General features: G+C 43.7%; 1 protein-coding gene across 3 annotated transcripts in view; it reads left to right on the plus strand.

Moving 5' to 3' along the window:
• The window catches only part of PDSS1 (decaprenyl diphosphate synthase subunit 1), a 51,518-nt gene that overhangs the window by 20,373 nt on the left and 8,020 nt on the right, over positions 1–23,125 (plus strand). For all 3 annotated transcript variants that reach the window (XM_050804547.1, XM_050804548.1, XM_050804549.1), the window contains 5 exons: positions 4,874–5,015; positions 8,390–8,501; positions 8,598–8,707; positions 19,458–19,538; positions 19,684–19,797. In XM_050804547.1, the coding sequence (XP_050660504.1) occupies positions 4,874–5,015; positions 8,390–8,501; positions 8,598–8,707; positions 19,458–19,538; positions 19,684–19,797 (559 nt within the window). The remainder of the gene's footprint in view (positions 1–4,873; positions 5,016–8,389; positions 8,502–8,597; positions 8,708–19,457; positions 19,539–19,683; positions 19,798–23,125) is intronic.

Here is a 23,125-nt window from a genome sequence, read left to right on the forward strand (position 1 = left end):
TTGAAAGAACTGAATGCTGGTTAGTCCATAGTACCCTGGACCCTGTAGAGAAAGCTCTGCGCAGAGCAACCTGGGTAAGTTGCAGATCCAGATATCGTCATGGGGTCTCTCTCCACATATCCCAAGATTCAGAAGCTCTTGTAAGTGCTGCTTCATTGGCAAGCAAATAAGCAAGAGCGTGGACCCCACACCATTTATGATGCAACTTTGCAGACATCCATTATATCCACAGCTAAATCCGAAAATATTCAGGAGTTGCTGCTTTTAGATACCAATTATTTTCTCTTGACATTAAAATGCTAACAAATCTATGACTGTTATGATCAAGTTAAGACAATTCCCACTGAAGAGAGACAGATTTTACTCTGAGCCTTACATGTTTCTTTAAGTTTAGAAGGTGAATGAGCAGTGGCTGGGGAGGATGGCCTTGAAGGTGGAGCTCACAGGCTTCCTCCCTGCAGGGCCATTCCTTAAATTGGAGGCGCCCTTGATATGAATCCCTCCCTACACACTAGAGGTTTACTTGCAATTTAAGACTTCACATTTTACATTAATATGAACAGGGAAAATATATTTTGTAAAACTGCATGTAAATCTCGTAAAGCATTCACAGGTAGGGTCATTATATTATTCTATCTATTTTTAGGTATGTTTGAAACTCTTCATTATTAAGAAAAATTTTTTTTTGGCCGGGTGCAGTGGCTCACGTAATCCCAGCACTCTGGGAGGCCAAGGCAGGTGGATCATGTGAGGTCATGAGTTTGAGACCTGCCTTGCCAACATGGCAAAACCCCATCTCTACTAAAAATACAAAAATTAGCTGGGCATGGTGGCACACGCCTGTAATCTCAGCTACCTGGGAGTCTGAGGCAGAAGAAGGACTAAAATTAAGGAGGCGGAGGTTGCAGTGACTCAAGATCGCGCTCCTGCGCTCTACCTAGCCTGGGGGAAAGAGCGAGACGCCATCTCAAAAAAATAATAATAATTTTTTAAATCTAATGAAGCGGGGAAGAAAAGTCCTGAGAGGCATGCTGAACCGTAGCATACTCTTGCAGGTGTGAAGTACAGAGGACGTAGCCAACTCTCAAGACCAAGGGCCTCGTTTTCCATGTTACCTTCCCTGTCACCTCTCCCAGATCCTGGGAAAATGTGACCACTATTTCACAGTAGGAAGTAGAAACGGTGCCCAGTTTTTTGAAGGCTTGATTCAGTTTGGCATTTTGGAGATGTCATCTTAAGGACAGTGTGAGGTTTTTCTGTAATCTGTGCATTTTGGTCATCTGTCCCACCCTCATGTTGTGGATAAGCAGTGGCAGCATTTTCCAGATTTAAGCTGACACACACTAAAGCCAACCTGTATAAAAAAATACACCAGGTAAAACTATGGAGCATCTGAAATACGATGTGTAGTCTATGTAGAGACTGTGTTACGTACCAGATAACATTCCAGTTTCATCCCGATTTCATCAGTCAACAATTTAGCCATGCAAAATGACATTTTTATTCTATTTTCTAAATTATTTATTATTTTTTTTTTTGGAGACAGAGTCTCACTCTACCCCCAAGGCTGGTGCAGTCTCAGCTCACTGCAACCTCCACCTCCCAGGTTCAAGCGATTCTCCTGCCTCAGCCTCCAAAGTAGTTGGGATTACAGGCACCCACTACCACGCCTGGCTAATTTTTGTATTTTTAGTAGAGACGTGGTTTCGTCGTGTTGGCCAGGCTGGTCTCGAACTCCTGACCTCAGGTAATCCTCCCGCCTCAGCTTCCCAAAGAGCTGGGATTACAGGCATGAGCCACCACGCCAGGCACAAAATGATGTTTTTAGATAGATATATAATAGTCTATGAAATTTCAAAATATTTTAAGAAATCTTTGTTGTAATAATAGCTTCAGATTACCAAAACAACTCTAGTATCTTGGTGAGTGCTGCCAATTTCATTGCAGCTTCTCAGCAGGAGCCCCGTCTGCTGATGCAATTTATGATAATGGAAGTGGTGCCCAACTTCTGAATGTGTGAGAAAGGCTAGACCTTACCTGTTGTTTTAAGGTAAGGTCTACTACTAACTAGGAGGAGGTGTCTGATTTATTAGACTGAAATTCACTTGTAAAAATATTCTTAAAAATAGCCTTTATATTAAAAAAAAAAAAAAACTGTAAATGTCTATATCTTTTCCTGTGCATTCAACTCAGAGAAGATAGGGCCTAGTACATTTACCTGAAAAATATTTAAGTATTCTAATGTAAAAACTGAATCTCACTGAGGGATTCAGGTGGCTTAAAAGTCACCTGAACCTCTATTTTCTCATTTACTGAAGTGGTTTATTGGGGTTTTTGGTTTTTTCTTTTTCTTTTTTTTTTTTTTTGAGACGGAGTCTCTGTCACCGAGGCTGGAGTGCAGTGCAGTGGCGTAATCTCGGCTCACTTCAACCTCCGCCTCCCAGCTCAAGTGATTCTGCTGCATCAGCCTCTCAAGTAGCTGGGATTACAGATGCGCACCACTAATGCCCAGCTAATCTTTGTATTTTAAGTAGAGACGGAGTTTCGCCATGTTGTCTAGGCTGGTCTCGAACTTCTGACCTCAAGTGATCCGCCCGCCTCAGCCTTCCAGAGTGCTGGGATTACAGACAGGAGCCTGTAACTGTGCCTAGACTACGAAAGTGGTTTTTATATGCTAATTTGTCCCTACCCTCCACTGCTTTTGTTTTAATACTTCCCCCTTGGAAGAATCTGTTGTGATCTAGACATATTAAGAAGTTGTAACTGAAATATTAATAAAGAATGAGGCCAGGCGTGGTGGCTCACACCTGTGATCCCAGCACTTCGGGAAGCCGAGGTGGATGGATCACCTGACTTCAGGAATTCAAGACCAGCCTCGTCAACATGGTGAAACCCTGTCTCTACTAAAAATACAAACATTAGCTGGGTGTGGTGGTGTGCGCCTGTAATGCAAGCTACTCGGGAGGCTAAGGCAGGAGAATGGTTTGAACCCGGGAGGCAGAGGTTGTAGTGAGTTGAGATCACGCCATTGCACTCCAGCCTGGGCAATAAGAACAAAACTCTATCTCAAAAAAAAAAAAAAAAAAAAAAGGATGAGTAGCACTGTAGACACGATTTCCAGGCTGAGAGCAGTTGGAAGGGTCTAGGGTTTAGTTCCAAGGCTGCTGATAAGATGAGCCAGCATGACATCATATTGTAAAATTATATGTAAAGCAAGATCGAAAGCTTTTCTCATGCTGATTTAGTGTCGATCGTTAAATTCCAGCACTTTTATGTAGTTATACTTCATTTTTCATTGCTTTCTGCCGGGTCTGAGGAATTGGAATGAGCATTACCTTGTGCAGATGTTCAGATTCGATTTTTAAATAAAAAGTCATATTTCAGAATCCCTCCACCTTCTTTCCCCTGTAAGATGTAACCTGATGATATTTGAAAATAAGCATTTGGAGTAAGTGCAACATTTGGTTAGTGCGTGTTTAAATCAGGCATATGTTTTAGGTTCCAAATGGTTTTCCCCAGTTTGATTTTCTTGAAATTTAGTTTTTAAAAATTCCCATAGATGGCCGGGCGTGGTGGCTCACACCTGTAATCCCAGCACTTTGGGAGGCCGAAGCGGGCAGATCACAAGGTCAGGAGATCAAGACCATCCTGGCTAACACAGTGAAACCCTGCCCCTATTAAAAATACAAAAAATTAGCCAGGCGTGGTGGCGGGCGCCTGTAGTCCCAGCTACTCGGGAGGCTGAGGCAGGAGAATGGCATGAACCCGGGAGGCGGAGCTTGCAGTGAGCCAAGATCATGCCACTGCACTCCAGCCTGGGCGCCTGGGTGACAGAGCAAGACTCTGTCTCAAAAAATAAATAAATACACAAATAAATAATAAAAATAAAAATTCCCGTAGATGATGGTGGTAATAATGATTAAAATAAAATGGGGGACATTCCCTCTGAACTGTAAAATTCATATCTGCATACTATCTTCTTGAGCCTACTTATGCTATAGTTTGTGTTAAATTTGGGAAATAAAAGTTTAAATTTCTAATGAGAAGGTTAAATGTGAGTTGGAAGAAAGTTTTACAAACATCTTCTGTTGGTTACTGAATTTAAGACATTACTACGCGGGCCGCGGTAATCCGTGGCCTGTAATTACGAGGCCTGTAATCTGCACTTTGGGAGGCCAAGGCGGGTGGATCACTTGAGGTCAGGAGTGCGAGACCAGCCCGGCCAACGGGGTGAAACCCCATCTCTACTAAAAATATAAAATTTAGCTGTGTGGGGTGGTGTGTACCTATAGTCCCAGCTACTCGTGGAGGCTGAGGTGGCAGAATCACTTGAACCTGGGAGGCAAAGGCTGTGGTGAGCCAGGATGGCACTACTGCGCTCCAGCCTCAGCAACAGAGCGAGACCCTGTCTCAAAAAAAAAGAAAAAAAAAAGACAGTATTAAAAGCTTTGAACATTGAGACAGTTGAGTCTTTAAAATACTTTTTAAAAATGCTTCTCGCCTCTCTTCCCTATCCACCCCAAAATTTAATTGTAAACTTACAGACTTAAACATCTGACCAAGAACACTGTCATACAGATGATTCTTCAGCCCAATAAGATCAGCCAGACTTCTGATGGTTTACTGCATTTTTGGTTAATTGTACAATTTCTACTTCTTTAATGCGGAATTCATAAAATGTAGTTGTGGCAGGGTTTCTCATACGTTTGTAAATGTATAGAAATGGCTCTATCGTGAAGCCAAAGTTTTTATACTGTTTCTCTTAGAGAAATAACATTCTTTGTCCTAGATCCGATGTCCAGTTTTCACAAGCTGATTGCTGAGAAGGTTCTAGGCGGCGTCTGTTAAAAAAGCATTGCTTTCTGTTAATTAGACATGTGCAAGCCAGCCAGCGCACCATAGCCTTAATTGCAGAAATGATCCACACTGCTAGTCTGGTTCACGATGACGTTATTGACGATGCAAGTTCTCGAAGAGGAAAACACACAGTTAATAAGATCTGGGGTGAAAAGAAGGTATGGTTTTTTTGTTTTTTTTTTTAAATCTGTCTTACTGAATCACACGCTTTTTGGACCGCATTTGTTTCTCAGATTTGTCTCATTAAAAATACGTTTGCTCAAATGTAATATGGTCTTCTGAATTTCAAAGAAGTATTCATGTCTTGTCTATATACAGATATTTGATAAATAAATAATAAAAAATACCATGGAAAAATAAACTTAGTATTTCTAATAGAATTCCTTTGGTTATGAGGAAAGGGATTTTCATGGGTATCCAAAAAGTGTATTTCATGAGGAATCAAACATTTTACTTTTGGGCTTAGATTACCCAGATTCAGTTTAATTTTTTAAACATTTGTTTGAGTGCTGCATATAAATGTCAAAGCAAACAAAACTAAAAAAAAAAAAGGAAAAAGAAACCTCAGAGATACTGTTCTACCATGAAAATTCTATCTTTTGAAATAGAAGTTCTGTAATTGGATTTAGTTCGTATATGTATATATTAAAGCATATTTCTGTATTATTTGCATTGGGAATATGAGAAACAGGGACTTTGGTTTAAGGATGCATAGATTCTGGGTTAAAGGATGAGAATAAAGTTGAACAGATGAGAATGAAAATGCACAGGCATCCATCACCATCACCACACACGTGCCTCCACTGAAGAGCAAACAAAAAGTTTGTGCAGGCCAGGCACAGTGGCTCACGCCTGTAATCCCAGCACTTTGGGAGGCTGAGGCGGGCGGATCACCTGAGGTCAGGAGTTTGAGACCAGCCTGGCCAACAGGGCGAAACCCTGTCACTACTAAAAAAACAAAAAAAATTAGCCAGCGTGCGCCTGTAATCCCAGCTACTCAGGAGGCTTAGGCAGGAGAATCACTTGAACCTGGGAGAAGGAGGTTGCAGTGAGCCGAGATTGCACCACTGCACTCCAGCCTGGGCAACAGAGTGAGACTCCATTTCAAAAAAAAAAAAGGTGTGTGCAACTAGAACTACCCCACCTTCACCTCCTTTTCTTTCACAGATTTATAGTATTCCTGGTTAATTCCTATTGTCCGTATTAAAAGAAGATATACACACACACACACACACACATATATGTTTATTATTATCTTCACATGCTGATGTTATTTGAACATAAATGACTTTGTTTTGAAATGGAGTCCTGCAATTTCATTTATATGCCTTTTATTTCAAATTTTAGATGGAAAGGCTTTACGTCCTGTTGACTCAATTCTGTACATCAGAAGGTTGGCCAAAAAAGCAGATGGCGTTTTGATTTGGAGAGGACGTGGGTAACTCTGTGACCCGTCCCTGCAATCAGCTGTGTCTGTTTTCAGGCAGGGCCAGTCCTAAAGCCTTATTTGGAGCCTTGGGTGGGGGAAGAGGATCAAGAGAACAAATGATGGTCTCCGCCTTGGCTAGCCCCTGTGTGTCTGCCTCGGCCATTAGGGGCCTCTTTCTGAGGGCAGGCCAGGGACACATGTGCTGCTCTCACCTGCCTCCTTCAGTTCTGACAGCCATCTGCTTAGCACAGGGCTACTTGCCAGTTCCTACCTGTTTCTGCCTCTGACCCGCAAATGCTACGTTACCGGTACAAAAACCCACACACACTGTGCCCTCTCGGTGAGCCCTTGTTAGGCCTGGCCTGGGCTTCCTATCTCTTCTTTCCTTTAACTCCCACCCCTGGCTGTCCACAGTCCTGTGGCTTCCATGTCATATGCTGGACCTTTTGGTCTCTAGGATCCCCCCAGCCAGGAGAAGAAAGAAGTAAAAGCCAATGGATCCTGAGCCCTGAGCTGCTAATGATGTAGGGGCTGGGTGGGAGAATATAAGTGGGTACCTATATATCATAATTTGTAAAATGACTTTATAAGCATATACTTACATCAGGATCTCTTACATAATATGTATATTACATAAAGTGGTGATTAATTGGTAAACACACTGAACATCACTATTTTAGATACCAGAGAACTAAGACGATAAGTACCTAAAATAGGTGTGTTGAAAATTCTGTGAACTCTAGCCTTTATGACTAATTACTACAGAATATAACACTTAACGGCCGGGCGTGGTGGCTCATGCCTGGAATCCTAGCACTTTGGGAATCCTAGCACTTTGGGAGGCTGAGGCAGTTGGATTGCTTGAGGCCAGGAGTTTGAGACCAGCCTGGCCAACATGGTGAAACCTCATCTCTAGTCGAAATACAAAAATTACCTGGGCGTGGTGGTATACGCCTATAGTCTCAGCTACTCATGAGGCTGAGGTGGAAGGATCGCTTGAACCCAGGAGGCAGAGTCCGCAGTGAGCTGAGATCGTGCCACTGTACTTCAGCCTGGGCAGCAGAGCAAGACTCTTTCTCAAAAAAAAAAAAAAAATTGAATATAACATATATATCTTTAAATATGCAAATTAATATACATAGCACGTATTTCATTATAGCATATAATTCAACTATTTATGCAGTAATTTATAACTAGTTGCTAGCACAGTGTAGACATCCATCACAGTCTCAAGAAGACTGGAAAGATGTTGATTGCTTAGTGTTCAATGGAAAAAAATTTTTGTGTGTGTCTGGGAGTGAGGGGCAGTGTCACATAGTACAAAAAGCATTTCACTTGGAGCCAAAATTCGTTGGTTTAATTTTCATTGAAAATAACATGTTTCGTGCCATGCTCTGGGGTGTGCTCAGTACCTGCTGAGATGATTCCGAATCCGAGCTCCCGCTCACCCCACCCTCCCCATTGACCTGGGAGTATAGAGACTAGAGCATCACTGACTGGTATGCAAGATGTGATGGTCGCAGCATGTACGGGTGTTGTACTCACACAAAAGGGAGGCATCTGACCAGACTTAGGGATCGGGGGTGACTTCTTAGAAGTGGCAACTGAACTAATTATGCAAATAAGTCCACTCAGTGAAGAAGAGGGCAGAACTTTTTGAGCAGAAGGAACAGTAAGTGGAAAGGCATAAGGGAAGAGTGAACATCCAGTGTAGTGAAACTGAAGGCAGCTGCATTTTGGTGGGGCTGGTGGGTGAAACTGCTCTCCCTCTCCAGGCATTGATTTCTTCAGCTGTCAACTGAGGAGATGGACATGGTCATCTCTGAGAGCCAGTCCAGTTCAAGCACTGTCCCAAATCTGTAACCGATTGTTACGAACTGGGAAGAGTGACATGGTCATCTCTGAGAGCCAATCCAGTTCAAACACTGTCCAAATCTGTAGCTGATTGTTACGGACTCCTGTTGAGGAAGAGGAAGGTAAAAACACCTGCATCCAAGATGAGCCCCCACTTCCACGGAGCTCCCTTCCAGTCAGGTTCATCGTTGGCTCTACTGCTCTGATAAATTTTTCTGAACGTTTTGTTTTCCCCCTGTCTTTTTCTAGGCTGTTCTTGCTGGAGATTTAATTCTTTCTGCAGCATCTATAGCTCTGGCACGAATTGGAAATACAACTGTTATATCTATTTTAACCCAAGTTATTGAAGATTTGGTGCGTGGTACGTTGATTCTGATTTTTCTTCTTTGTTATTCAGTCCTGGTGTGTAGCTAGGCAATGAAACCACCTCTCAAATGACTCTTTTCCTTCTTTATAGGTGAATTTCTTCAGCTTGGGTCAAAGGAAAATGAGAATGAAAGATTTGCACACTACCTTGAGAAGACCTTCAAGAAGACTGCCAGCCTGATAGCCAACAGTTGTAAAGCAGTATGTACGTTCTGTCTTTCTTCAAGTTAAAGCCTCATAGCTCTTTTTTGGGAGCTAATTCTCCTAGAAAATATTTCAGTGAAGAATCTTAAAATAGTATCCAAAAATCCCAAGAGGTTAAGGAGGAAAAGAATGACATCCCCAAACAGTAGAGGATTTCTGCTGTGTTTTCATTTTTGCTATCTTCTTTTGGTATGCAGGTGTTAACTTTTCATGTTTTCTTCCCAAGAACTGAATCAAAATAAGCTTTCCTGCACCTTCCCCAATCTAATTGCCAAACTATGTATCATTTTGAACAATTTACCGTAATTTCTCTAATGATTGATGTCACACACACTCTTTCTGATACTTTACCTTTTAAAAATGAAGTGCTCTGTTCTTTAATATAATATTTACCCAGGAAAAGATATCTATTAGATTGTACTAGCATTCTATATACTTTTTTTTTTTTTTTTTTGGAGACAGAGTCTTGCTGTGTGGCCCAGGCTACAAAGCAGTGGTGTGATCTTGGCTCACTGCAACCTCCACCTCCCAGGTTCAGGCAATTGTCCTGCCTCAGCTTCCCTAGTAGCTGGGATCACAGGTGTGCACCATCACGCCTGGCTAATTTTTGTATTTTTCCTAGGGTTGGGATTTTGCCATGTTGGCCGGGCTGGTCTCAAACTCCTGGCCTCGAGTGATCCACCTACCTTGGCCCCGCAGAGTGCTGGGATTATAGGCATGAGCCATCGCGCCTGGCCAATCCTTCTAATATTTTATATGAAATATAAACAAGTCCTATTTCTTCAGAGTACAAAGTGAGTATAAGCCATAACTGTTTCTCCCCTTGCTTTCTCCCTGGCCTTCCCTCCACTGTACATACACGTGTATACATTTTTTTTTTTAATGAGTAATTCTTTAATCTGTAGACAAATATGTGGTATTCATTGTTAGTCCAAGAATGAGAAACAGTCTCTCCAAAGAATTGTTTCTCTGCCCATCTCTAAGCCTGACAGATACACAGAGATAAAACCTGGACAGATGACCTTCCCATGTGATTACAGCCACAAAATAAGGAAGACTTGTAAGGGTCACATGTCAATTGCTGCCATGATAGACTCCTAAGATAATTAACAGGTAAAGAGAGCTTTTGCTCAGACCTCTCAGGTGAAAAGGTCTCTTGCTGTTAGTGTCTCTGTTTTGAAAAGTGTCAAGAAATGTATAATTGCAAGCCAGAAACAAATGAGGACAATCTTTTCTTCCTAAAAAGACTTAATGGAAACTTTAAGGAATGTGAATTATGTAGAACATGCCAGCCACAGTCTCGACCACTTTTGTCTTTTTATTAAAAGGGCTATTATGTTTTTATTTCCAAGAAATTATGTGGGTCTTTTTTTTTTTTAAGTGAGATGGAAGAAAGTATAGACACAAGATACTAAATAAGAGAATAGCCTATTTTAAATGGGTGTTCTAACAATTTTACAGTAATCCTTTATATATTATCGTGCCCTTGATGGCCCAAATCTCCCTGAAGGTCAGGATCCATCCTCTTAACACATTAGGATACCTTAATATTACTTATTAATATTTATCCTTAAGAGGATGTGTTAAGTGAGGCCCATTGATAATTTCACAAGTTTGAGACTGCACACTTAGAAGCATTAGCATGGCCAGGCGAGGTGGCTCACACCTGTAATCCCAGTATTTAGGGAGACTGAGGTGGAAGGTTTGCTTGAGACCAGAAGTTCAAGACCAACCTAGGCAACATAGCAAGATCCCCTCTCTACTTAAAAATAATATTTAAAAAATAAAGTCTTACAAGCATTAGTAGTAGTGAGACTGTTGGAATTGGAAACACCAAGACTTACTGTGTGCACCACGCGGACATCCCACAGGCACAGGGGGCGGCACCAAATTGGAGCTAGCACAGAAATTCACTCAGTGATGGAATCTTACAAATGGTCCAAAGAAATGGACCTGAGTCGTGATAGAGAGGTTTCCTCATGCTCACCGTTCTCTGCTTAAGAAGCCAAAGATAATGCACAGGAATTCTTTTATGAAGATATGCAATTCATTCTTCAAAGATTAGCAACTGAACAGTGAACATGTTAACGTGGCTGGACCCTTATTAAAAATGAAATGTTTCCTGCTGCCCACTAGGGGGCATGCTGGCATCGTCCCAGCACTACCTCCTTTTCATGTGATTTATTCCTAAACTCCAGAGCTCTTAGAATAATAAAGCAAAATCATAGTGTGAGCTATTTGAATAAAAGTTTCTATATTTAAGTGCCTATGGGTGGAAATATTCCAGAGGTGTTATGGATTCAAAATGGCTATTTTTATGTACTCTTGGTATTTAAAATGCAAAGCCATGCGAGATCCAAAGAAATGCATGCAAAGCAAATTAGACACACCAAAAAGAGGGGAGGAGGAGAACTGAAAGAGCAGAATTATTACAGAAGAAGAACTAACAGGATTGCAAAATGTATTGAGAATTGGAGGGAAACTTACCAGCTGCATTCTACTAAGGATGCCATTTCTTCGTCTCCCCTCCTTTTTTTAGTGAAAATAATATTAACATCTAAGAGAGGGCTGTCTATGGGGATTGTTTTGTGATTGACTGATATTAAAATAGAATCCGTTTTAGGCCAGGCACGGTGGCTCACACCTGTAATCCCAACACTTAAGGAGGCCAGGGCGAGTGGATCACTTTAGTCCAGGATTTCGAGACCAGCCCGGCCAACATGGCAAAACCCCATCTCTACTAAAAATACAAAAATTAGCTGGGCGTGGTGGTGCACACCTGTGATCCCAGCTACTTGGGAAGCTGAGGCAGGAAAACCGCTTGAACCCGGGAGGTGGAGGTTGCAGTGAGCCAAAATCACTCCACTGCATTCCAGCCTGGGCAACAGAGCGAGACTCTCTCTCAAAAAAAAAAAAAAAAAAAAAAAAAAAGCAGAATTCTTGTTATTATCAAAAGATGACTTATTTATTTACATACATACTCATGCAAAATACATTTTGTAGCTTAGTGATGAAGACTGTGGCTTGTTCGCCAGAAAATCTGGTGGGAATGAGACCTGAGAGGTCAAGGGGTCTGTCCAGTTGTGCAGCCAGACAGCAGCTGAGCCGGGACTTGAACCCAGAGCTGAGTATGGTAATCCTGCCTTTTCTGTCTCTCTCTCTTTTTTTTTTTTTTTTCTGAATTTCTGTTCTCTCCAGGGCTGCTTGTGGCCTGGAATTAATGGGCTGTCTTCCTATTACTTGATTTTCAAAGCCTTTGGTACCACTACGGAATTGCATATTGTGGGTTACGTTAGCAGAACACTCTTTTTTATTTAATTCATTTTTTTGAGACAGAGTCTTGCTCTGTTGACCAGGCTGGAGCGCAGTGGCACAGTCTCACCTCACTGCAACCTCCACCTCCCAGGTTCAAGTGATCCTCCCACCTCAGCCTCTCGGGTAACTGGGATTACAGGCGCCCACCACCACATGCCACACCTGGCCTCTTTTTTTTACAATATTCGTATCTATCTATAGGCCTCATTCAGATCTTGCCACTTGGGAACCGTTATAACAAAAGGGAAACCGTACTTTTCTGTTCCAGCATCCAGTCCGGGATCTCACGTTGCATTTAGGGGTCATGACTCTGTAGTCTCTTGTCATCTACAACAGTATTTCTTTGCCTCTCATTTACCTTGGTATTTGGAAGAGTGCAGGCCAGTTATGTTGTTGAGCCTCTCAGTGGGGCTTCTCTGATATTTCTCAAGATTCGATCCAGGTTATGAATGTTTGGCAAGAATACCACAAGAGCGGTGCCGTCCTCAGCTCCTCACACCAGGAGGCACGTGCTGTCTCTCTGTCCTGCTACCGGTGATGTGTGCCTGGATCACTTGATTAGGATACTGTCGGGCCGGGCGCCGTGGCTCATGCCTGTAATCCCAGCACTTTGGGAGGCCGAGGTGAGCGGATCACCTGAGGTCAAGAGTTCAAGACCAGCCTGGCCAACATGGTAAAACCCTGTCTCTACTAAAAATACAAAAAATGAGCCGGGCATGGTGGCGGGCACCTGTAATCCCAGCACTTTGGGAGGCCGAGGCGGATGGATCACCTGAGGTCAAGAGTTCGAGACAAGCCTGGCCAACGTGGGTGAAACCCCTTCTCTACTAAAAATACAAAAATTAGCCGGGCATGGTGGCACATGCCTGTAGTCCCAGCTACTCAGGAGGCTGATGCAGGAGAATTGCTTGAACCCGGGAGGCGGAGGTTGCAGGGAGCTGAGATTGCACCATTGCACTCCGGCCTGGTCAACAAGAGTGAAACTCCATCTCAAAAAAAGAAAAAAAAAAAGGATACCATCTGCCAGTTTCTTCAATCTAAAATTACTATTTTAACCTATTTTGGGTGAAGTATTTTCAGATTATGTAAAGATTATTCTGATGGTTGTCAAATGGCTGTTTTCCTATTTTCATCATTTCTTCTATATCACTCTTCCACAAGACAGCTGGTATTCTATTGTTTTTTTATTATTATTATTTCATTCTCAAAAGAATGAAGTGAAGTGTTGGTATTCCATTTAAGGAAGCTCTTAACTGTATGGGCTCTTGGATTCTTACTTTATTCTGTATCTTTTTTTTTTTTTTTTTTTTTTTGAGATAGGGTATCACTCTGTTGCCCATGCTGGAGTAGTGCAGTGGCGCAATCTCGGTTCACTGCAACCTCCACCTCCCGGGCTCAGGTGATCCTCCACCTCAGCCTCCCGAGTAGCTGGGATTACATGCGCCAGCCCCCATACCCAGCTGACTTTTTGTATTTTTAGTAGAGATGGGGTTTTGCCATGTTGCCCAGGCTGGTCTCAAACTCCTGGCCTCAAGTGATCGCCACCTTGGCCTCACAAAGTGCTGGGATTACAGGCGTGAGTCACTACGCCCAGCCATCTTATTTTATTCTGTAGATTATAACACTGTCATTATTTATTTTAATACTCAATTATCCAACATATGGCCCATGGAGGAGGCCCTTTAATCTGGTTCTGTGTCCTCCTATCGTTTTTTCAGCACCCCATTTCTGGCAGGAGATATTCAGCCCTGTTATTCACTGTTCTCCAAGGAACCCACATTCCTTTTGGTGGAAAATGGTGTTAAGAAACCAGAATTTGAGTATTGGGTGTCACCGTTTCTAGACCCACCCAATGGACAGAGCTAGGAAATACATGTATGTATTATATGTAATGTAGGTAGATACATGTATATCTTTCTGTACCCATCCGCACTTATTCAAAACCATGAGGTATCAAACAGATAGTTCTAAATCTATCTAACACCACAGGATTTGTGGTTTATTCCAGGATTCCATCTTTCCATATTTGTAACTCACTTCCCAAACAATGAGAGACCTGGCTCCTATTCTCCACGGTGTATTTATTTGCACAATCCAAGAATATACCATAGGAGTTTCCAAATTCATGACTCATACATATCTCTGTGAAAAGCAAACCCAGTCGCTAGACTCCAGTATTTGCCATTCCTTTTGTCTTGGGCCTGAGGATAATAGAATCAAAGTTTATCTGTTCAAAAGTTACCTTTCTCTGTGGATCAGTGTGGTTATGTTATTATTTGGAATATATTAACCCATTTATGCTAGCGTTCCACTATTGGAACGCTAAGCTTGTGGAGTTATTTCTATCCTACTGCTCAATGTCATTACCAAGGTCTGATTTTTCACACAAAAAAATTTGCAACCTCCAGCATAAATGGGTTAATAGTTGGGTTCATTTTTATTCCATTTTAGGGATTCCCTTTCATTCTTGCTGATTTCGGGTTTTGGTTTTGAGCGTTTTGTTATTGTTGCTGTTGTTTTGAATGTTTGAAACAATGTGGCCGGGCGCAGTGGCTCACGCCTGTAATCCTAGCACTTTGGGAGGCCAAGGCAGACGGATTGCTTGAGCCCAGGAGTTTGAGACCAGCCTGGGCAACATGGCGAAACCTCTTTCTACAGGAATACAAAAATTAGCTGGGCGTGGTAGTGCACACCTGTAGTCCCAGCTACCTGGGAGGCTGAGGTGGGCGGATCACCTGAGCCCAGGGAGGTTGAGGCTGCAGTGAGCCATGATCACACCACTGCACTCTAGCCTGGCAACAGAGTGAGACCCTGTCTAAAAAAAGAAAAAGAAAAATTAGCTCCAAAAGTCAGAACTGTGCAATACAGTAACTCTCCCTTTTGCCCTGTTCTCTTCCCATGCCCCCTTGTAGGTAAGCAGTCTTGTTCGTTTCTGGTTCCTCCTTCCTGGGTTTCATTTCGCACAAACAAGCAGCCACAAGTATGCCCAATCTTCCCTTCTTTCTTACAGAAGAGGTAGTACCCTAGACTACTCTGCTTTACTTTGCATTTCTTAACAGTTTATTAGGAAAATGATTCCACATTGGTTTGTAGGATCTTCCTCATTTTTAAAACTGCTGTGTCAGGGCTGGGCATGGTGACTCATGCTTGTAATCCCAGCACTTTGGGAGGCTGAGGTGGCCAAATCATGAGGTCAGGAGTTCAAGAGCAGCCGGGCCAACATGGTGAAACCCGTTCTCTACTAAAAATACAAAAATTAGCTGGGCGTGGTGGTGCGCACCTGTAATCCCAGCACTTCGGGAGGCCAAAGCAGGCAGATCACTTGAGGCCAACATGGTGAAACCCTGTCTCTATTAAAAGTACAAAAATTAGCCAGCTGTGGTGGTATATGGCTGTAATCCCAGCTATTTGGGAGGCTGAGGCACAAGAATAGCTTGAACCCGGGAGGTGGAGGTTGCAGTGAGCCGAGATCACGTCACTGTACTCCAGCGTGGGCTACAGAGTGAGACTCCCATCTCAAAAAAATTAATAATAATAATTAATTAAAACTTTTTTTTAAAGCTTCTGTATCAGATCCCATTGTGTGGACATAGCATGGTTTGTTCAACCAACCTTCTATACATGGGCATTTAGGTTTCGTTTTGCAATTACAAACACTACTGCAAGGGCTGGCCTTGCATAAACCTATTTTTGTGTTGTGAGAGGAGTGCCTGCAGGGTGAATTTAGGGGTAATTGCACATATGGTTTTGTTAGGCAGCACCACATTTCCCTCTGTTGGGTCTGTACCAGATGTGTTTCCACCAGCAGCTTTTCAGAACCTCTTTTCCCACAGCCTTACTAACTGAATGTGCCATAACACTTTTGAGTTTTTGCTAGTCCAGTAGAGGAGAATGTATTGCGGTGGACTTTTAATTTACATCTCTCCTTTCTGAGTGAGTGGAACATTTTTCAGATGCTTAAGGGCCATTTATTTATTTATTTATTTATTTATCGGAGTCTTACTCTGTCACCCAGGCTGGAGTGCAGTGGCACGATCTCGGCTCACTGCAACCTCCGCCTCCCAGGTTCAAGCAATTCTCCTGGCTCAGCCTCCCAGGTAGCTGGGATTACAGGCGTGAGCCACTGCGCCCGGCCCTTCCCCATCTTGTTGAGACAAGGCTTGTAAGGATGTGATGCAAGGTGTGAACGTTCCCCAGAAAGAAGTGCATATGCACAACGCAGCCTGGCTGCAGCATCTGCTTCAAACAAAACAGTCGGTCGAGCTCCACTTTCTTTGACTTAATCATTCTTCATGCTCCACCCATTTCCGGAAAGATGTGAGGCATCTCTCTGATGCTGAGCGCACGTCTGCGCACCTCTTTGCCTTCTTGTATGTTGTGCCATGTTGTGTCTAATTTGTGGCAGTTGTTTTCTGTTTTCCTGCCACAGATCCAGACAGTCCCGACCTGGGATGGGGAAGCAGGACTCTCTGGCATGGTCTTTATGCCACCCCAGGGAAATCTGGGATAGTTGAAATCTGAGCAGTAATGTCCCTTCGCCATGTGTCAGGCAGAAGCCGCCCACTAAATAACCTCTGTGTCAGCATGTGTGGGCGTAGAGGGGGCAGTGCAGACAGACTGCAGATTTGTGCGTACTTGGACACGTTCCTTGACCTCTTGGAGGTTCCATTTTATTGCCCAGCATAGAAGCAGCACAGCAAAGTGATGGAGAGAACAGTACCTAGAGCCAGACCATCTGGGATGAAATTCAGGTTCCAGCGTGTCAGAGCCATGTAATGCCTGGGACCGTCTGTGCCTCAGTTTCTCGAACCTCATAAGTGACTTAAAAGGTGAGAATTCTCAGAACAGTGCCTGGCACATAGTGGATACTCAGGAATTGTTAGCTTTTATCATCACCAACCACATAATCCATATTTGTGGGATATTGTGAGGTTTAGCTCAAATCATACCAAGTACTCATCATACGTGCTCCACACATTTTACTCCATTAAAATGTTCCCTCACAGATTTTTAGGCCGGGCGCGGTGGCTCACACCTGTAATCCTAGCACTTTGGGAGGCTGAGTCAAGCAGATCACCTGAGGTCAGGAGTTTGAGACCAGCCTGGCCAACTTAGTGAAACCCCGTCTCTACTAGATACAAAAATTATCTGGGCATGGTGGCTCATGGAGGCTGAGGCAGGAGACTCGCTTAAACCTGGGAGGTGGAGATTACAGTGAGCCCAGATCGTGCCGCTGCACTCTAGCCTGAGTGACAGAGAGACTCTGTCTCCAAAAAAAGAAATGGATTTTTAGAAAATCTTTCACTTTCCAGGAAGAAAGTTTATATTCTCTATGGCTTTGTGTGGAGGAAACAGCATTAATCTCACTACAGGAGACTGCTTCACTCTCAGTGATTTCAATCTAGGAATATCTTGGTTCCCAGTATCATTCTGGCCTGAGCTCAGCACATCCCAGGCTGCCCAGATCTTGCCATGCTCTCCTCTGAGCCAAGCTGATCTTAGCTTCTCAGAAGTTTCTGAATTGTCCCCCATGTGGTCTCCCAGACTCTTTAGTTGAAAAAAGGAGCCCTGCCTGACTGCCCAGAGGTCAGTGCCTGCCCACGGGAAGGGGTTTGCTGTTGAAAGCAGTTACTGTTCACTCAAGTCCGTGGCCACCTGACCCTTTATGGTGCATGCAATTTTACCATGTACTTATGGCCAAGCCCTACATAGTCAACAGACCTCATTAAGTTGTCAAAAAGCATTCTTAGGCTGAGGACATTATGCGACCTGGCTTCAGTTGGCAGAGGTGCGTGGACACTGCCAAGGCTCCTATTTCTGGTTCCAGCGGATGAGGAGGAGGACAATTATTCATAATAATGGCAAACAGCAGGGTGCGGTGGCTCACACCTGGTGGTAATCCCAACGCTTTGGGAGGTGGAGGTGGGAGGATCATGAGCCCAGGACTTTGAGGCCAGCCTAGACAACATGGTGAGACTCCATCTCTACGAAAAAATTAAAAATTAGCTGGGTGTGGTTGCACGTGCCTGTAGTCCCAGCTACTCAGGAGACTGAGGCGGAAGGAACCCTTGAGCCTGGGAGTTCAAGGTTACAGTGAGCTGTGATTGCACCACTGCACCCCAGCTTGGGCAACAGAGTGACATCCTATTTCTAAAAAGAGATAATAATAGCAAACACACATTGAGTTCTAACCAGGCGCCAGGCACTATACTGAGGGTTTAAATGCAGCATCATGTCTGTTTCTCACAGTAACGCTACAAGGTAGGTGCTTGTGATTTCCACATTGTACAGATGAGGAAGCTGAAGCCGAGAGAGGTTCAGTAACATGCCGACATCACGTGGTACTTGTAAAGGTCACAAATGCAGCCCCACAGTCTCACGGCAGAGCCTGCAGCGCTGCACCACACGGATGCCTGAGCCAAGTTCACTCCCTGACCAGAGAGCCACAGAGGCAGGACCGAAGGTCAGGGGACAGGGTTTCCTAGCATCTGCGAGCCTTTCAGAAAGGCAGCTAACTGCAGCGCTCCAGCTGGCTTTCTCACGGAGATTGAGCAGAGGCGTCTCTCCGGTAGACACAGACCGTCTCTCCCCTCCCCCGTGTTGGTTTTACCCAGGCTTTGTTTTCTGAAAATGTGGCTGGGCCTGCTTAACATGCTTAGCAGGGCACTGGGAAATGCACTTCAGTGGCCGGTGCCAGCTAGCTTTTTGGAGTTTTAAAAAGACTTTCCGAAGTCTTATTTCTCCCCCACTGAGAAGAGGGAAAAGGGTTTTTATACAGTAACTCCTTTTGAGAGAAATGTGGAAACAGTGGGACCAGTGAAGTTCCTTCTGATAATAAAAAAGCGATACCTGTGTCTGAAGCAGGAGGCTTGAGACGATTTTTATGGACAAAGCAAGAAATAACTGCATTCAGAAACAGGTGAAATTCCCAAAGATGATGAAAAGGACTACAGATGGGGAAATTGTGTGTGACTACATGAGTATCTCTTCCTGAAATGAGGGACACATTGATGGAGATTATTAAAGCCAACAGTAATTGGGCTCGCTTGCCGAGTGCTGGAAGTCAGTATTTCACAGATGAGGGTCTGTTTCTTGTGCATGTCAGGAAGGTTTACTTAGCCTGTTACCAGCAGAATTAGTCCAGCTGTGGCTCCGTTTTTTCTAAGCAGTGGGAAAGGCTGCTTATCCTGTCTGAAAGCAGGGGCCGGAGAAGGGGAATTTTCTTAGAATTTAACGACACAATCTGAGGCTGAAACTCTGTGATTGGAAATGCGGTTTTGTACATGCTTGGTGTCCCTCTGATGTCAGCGTCTCCTGACTGTGTATAATCTAGCCCCGCTACCTCCTATTTTAAGGAATTCCTTCAGTCAGGGGTCAGCTGCTGTGCTGCTGCCTGGAAGCAGCTTATCTCAGAATGCTCTTTCTGTTTCAGGTCTCTGTTCTAGGATGTCCCGACCCAGTGGTGCATGAGATCGCCTATCAGTACGGAAAAAATGTCGGAATAGCTTTTCAGGTTGGTATGCTTTTTATTTGTAAGAATGGTGGCACAGTGATACAGTCAGCATTCTCCCCTAGTGTGGAATTGCCAAAATAGTAGGAACGATGGCAGCGATGCTGGCCTGGCGGTGCTCCTTACATCCCATTTTTCCTTTTGCCAGCTAATAGATGATGTGTTGGACTTCACCTCATGTTCTGATCAGATGGGCAAACCAACATCAGCTGATCTGAAGCTCGGGTTAGCCACTGGTCCTGTCCTGTTTGCCTGTCAGCAGGTAAGTGTTACGAACTCCCTGCGACACGCCACTGATAGCCCCACAGAACTGATGTCCCGCGACACACCTGATGGGAAGGTTGCATAACGGAATCGATGGGAAGGCATTCAGGTAAGAGATCACAGGTCTGCCTTTGATCCTGGCTCTGAGTGAGATGTTAGGGCTGGTCATTTCACCTTGCTAAGCCTGTTTCCTTATCTGTAAAATTGAGAAGATCAGCTTTCTCCCAGGGGGGTTGTGAGGATTAGCTAAGATCCTATTTAAGATCTTTGTGTCTTGTGGTGTGCCAGAGGCATTTGAGGTAGCATCGTGATTATTTCCATATATTTTGGCCACTGGCAAAGTGAACGGTTTCCAAGTGTTGATTATAGGACTGGACTCTGGTGGTCCTCAGAGCCCCTTAAAAGGCACAGGAAGCATCAGGGGCCTCCAAGCATAAGAAATTCTCCAGTTTTAGAAGTTTAATGAGACTCTGCTGCTCTGAGAGAGGCCTTAGAACTTCGGCCATTGCCTCAAAATGTCAAGAAGTCAGTGGAGTGCAGTAGACCCACATAGTTCCTTCTTTCTCCGGATCGAGGGACTGAGAAGTGAGGAAGTCAGTACAGCTGCCCTCGTGTCCCCCTTAATGTGAATGAAAGGCTTAGGAAGCTTCAAAGATGTTCCCTCGACTGACACAGCAGACATCCTCACAGCCTCCTCTAGACGCTGGCCACATGGCTTGTGGCTGTACTGAATGTTACTTGAAATAAGTGAGACATTAGTTGGTGTTGGAACATCTTGTTAATAGATTTTCATCTTAGTAGTATTTAATTTGGTATGTAGCAAAGCAATAAGATGTTCATCACCGTGCCATGAAATTCAACATTAGCTCTTTGGTCTAAAATTATAGTAACTTTTGGTCTTTCAGAGATTTTGCCTCATTCTGTCTTCACGTTTACAAAGGTCAATCATGTCCTCCATAGAATTCAGTGATTCCACTGTGATACAGAAACCATGACCCTTGCTTTTGGTGGGTTTCTATTGGAGAGAGGAAAGATTATCTTTCACCCACTATCTAGCACAGCCATTGGCAGCGTGATTCTTCCCAGGGGAGGCTGATGTTCTGGGTGGCTGGGCCAGGCTACTTTGGCAGCTTGCTAGGGCTATGAATGGAGATGTCAGGGCACTTTGAAGGAACACCTGCCCTCATTATTACAAGGCTTCCATCCTCTCAGACTTTGGAGGCTGAGGTAAGAAGTGAAAGATATGCTATAAATAGGTCCTCTCTCCCAATGAGACTTACTTGCCAGCCCAAAATCAAGGAGCATCATACATGTGCCCAGTTTTGACAAAAATTTCTAAAAACCCCCTTTTGTACATTGAGGCATGAGTGAGGAACGTTTGAGCCGTGTAGATACTATGCCGGGGATTAGAAAAATGAGGCACTGGCTTCCACCTATACAACTGCGAACATTACTTCTCAGATGCTTGTTAGTAAACATGAGTGAAGGACAGTAAGATGGACTGAGTGTGCTGAAATCCAGCTAGCTTGGTAAAGATTCCTCTACCTAGGCTCTAAGATTGTCAGGATAGAAGGAAAAAGCCTCTCCCTGGAGAAGGCGCTGAAAACGTTTTGGTTGCTGTATTTGTAAAAATCTTCAAGTTGTTAAATACTTGTTATGAACCCCAGAATACTAAGTTATCGGTTGAGTCCTTCTTAAACCGTAAGTTTCACTCTGAATAGATTTCGAAAGACACTAACTTACTTTCCCCTCCACACACAAAGGAGTAACGGCTAACTCTGCCTTCATATATAGTGGGGGACAGGGGAGATGGACCTCTTCTACATAGTATCTGTCAGTAATCTATAAGAGATTGAAAAATGCTGGTTAAGGCCGGGCGCGGTGGCTCATGCCTGTAATTCCAGCACTTTGGGAGGCCAAGGCAGGTGGATCACGAGGTCAGGAGTTCAACACCAGCCTGACCAATATGGTGAAACCCCGTCTCTACTAAAAATACAAAAGTTAGCCGGGCATGGTGGTGCACGCCTGTAATCCCAGCTACTCAGGAGGCCGAGGAAGGAGAATCATTTGAACCTGGGAGGCGGAGGTTGCAGTGAGCTGAGATCGCACCACTGCACTCTAGCCTGGGCGACAGAGTGAGACTCCATCTCAAAACAAAAAAAAAAAAAAAGAGAAAGAAAGAAAAATGCTGGTTAAAAAACGCAAGCAAAAGGAAGAAAAAAGATTACTGTACCCCGAGCCATGGTTTTGTGTGTGCTTTACTGGGAAATCCCAGTCATGAGGCACCTACTCACAGTCACCAGACAGCAGTGTTCTCATCTGCCCATAAGGCAGTGAGTTTAAAAGGCACATTGCAGCCTCAGAAAAGGGAACACAGAATGGAGTCCAAGCAGGAAGTGACTCTGGACAGAACTCATTTCAAAAGTAGACTGATGTTTCTGTCTTGTGGCACATGGGCCAGACGTTAGCCAAATATGTATTTATAAGTTGCCTTCTAATAAAACAGCAAGGTTAGGCTCTTTTGTGGAATACACTGTCAAACAAGAGATTCTTAGCAAGAAATGTGTCAAAAGATTTTTGGGACTAAAATTCATTCTGGGTAAAAACAAGTTCCAAAAATAACGTTAAGAATGTGCAGTATCTCCACTTAATGAAAATGTGTTTTTAGTTTACAAAGGATTCTTTCATACATTATCTCTAATCTCACAACTCCTCTTTGTGGTAGATATCATGGTGCCTATTCTACAAGTAAGAAACTGATGCTCAAACCTCGCCAAAATTAAACATCTGGTAAATGGCACAGCAGGGAACTGAACAAGTCTAAGACCAGTATTCATTTTATTACATCATACACAGTGTTATTGCCACTGGTAATGCTGAGAAGTTAGTAGCTATGATACCAAACAGGCCTTCCCACAGAGCAGGTAACTAACCCACCCGGGCACTGATGATACTCAAAGAATCCTCTCTGTGTGATGTCTTTGTTATTATGAACAGCATACCTACTTAGTGGAGGAGTTCTAAGACGTCTGTAATCCTTTCCCTTTGGTAGGTGAGTTGTGTGTGCTGATGAGATGCTCTTTGAGCTTTTCCATTTGTGAACACTGGGCCAGGGCAAGCATTCTTGGGAAACCACCTTTTCCTTTTTAACTTGGTGTGGTGGGTTGTCTTGGAGTTTGCACCACCCAGCACTTGACAGAAACCCCCTCTCTTTGGAGTTCCTTTATTTTTAACATCTCTCTTAAGGGGTTTCCTGGTAACAGTTGGTTCAGAGGATTTAAGAAGAGTTTTGGGGATTTCTGGAGAAGTCCCAGGGATGACAGCAC

This window comes from Macaca thibetana, chromosome 9 (assembly GCF_024542745.1).
Source record: "Macaca thibetana thibetana isolate TM-01 chromosome 9, ASM2454274v1, whole genome shotgun sequence".
In the NCBI taxonomy this organism is placed as follows: Eukaryota; Metazoa; Chordata; class Mammalia; order Primates; family Cercopithecidae; genus Macaca; species Macaca thibetana.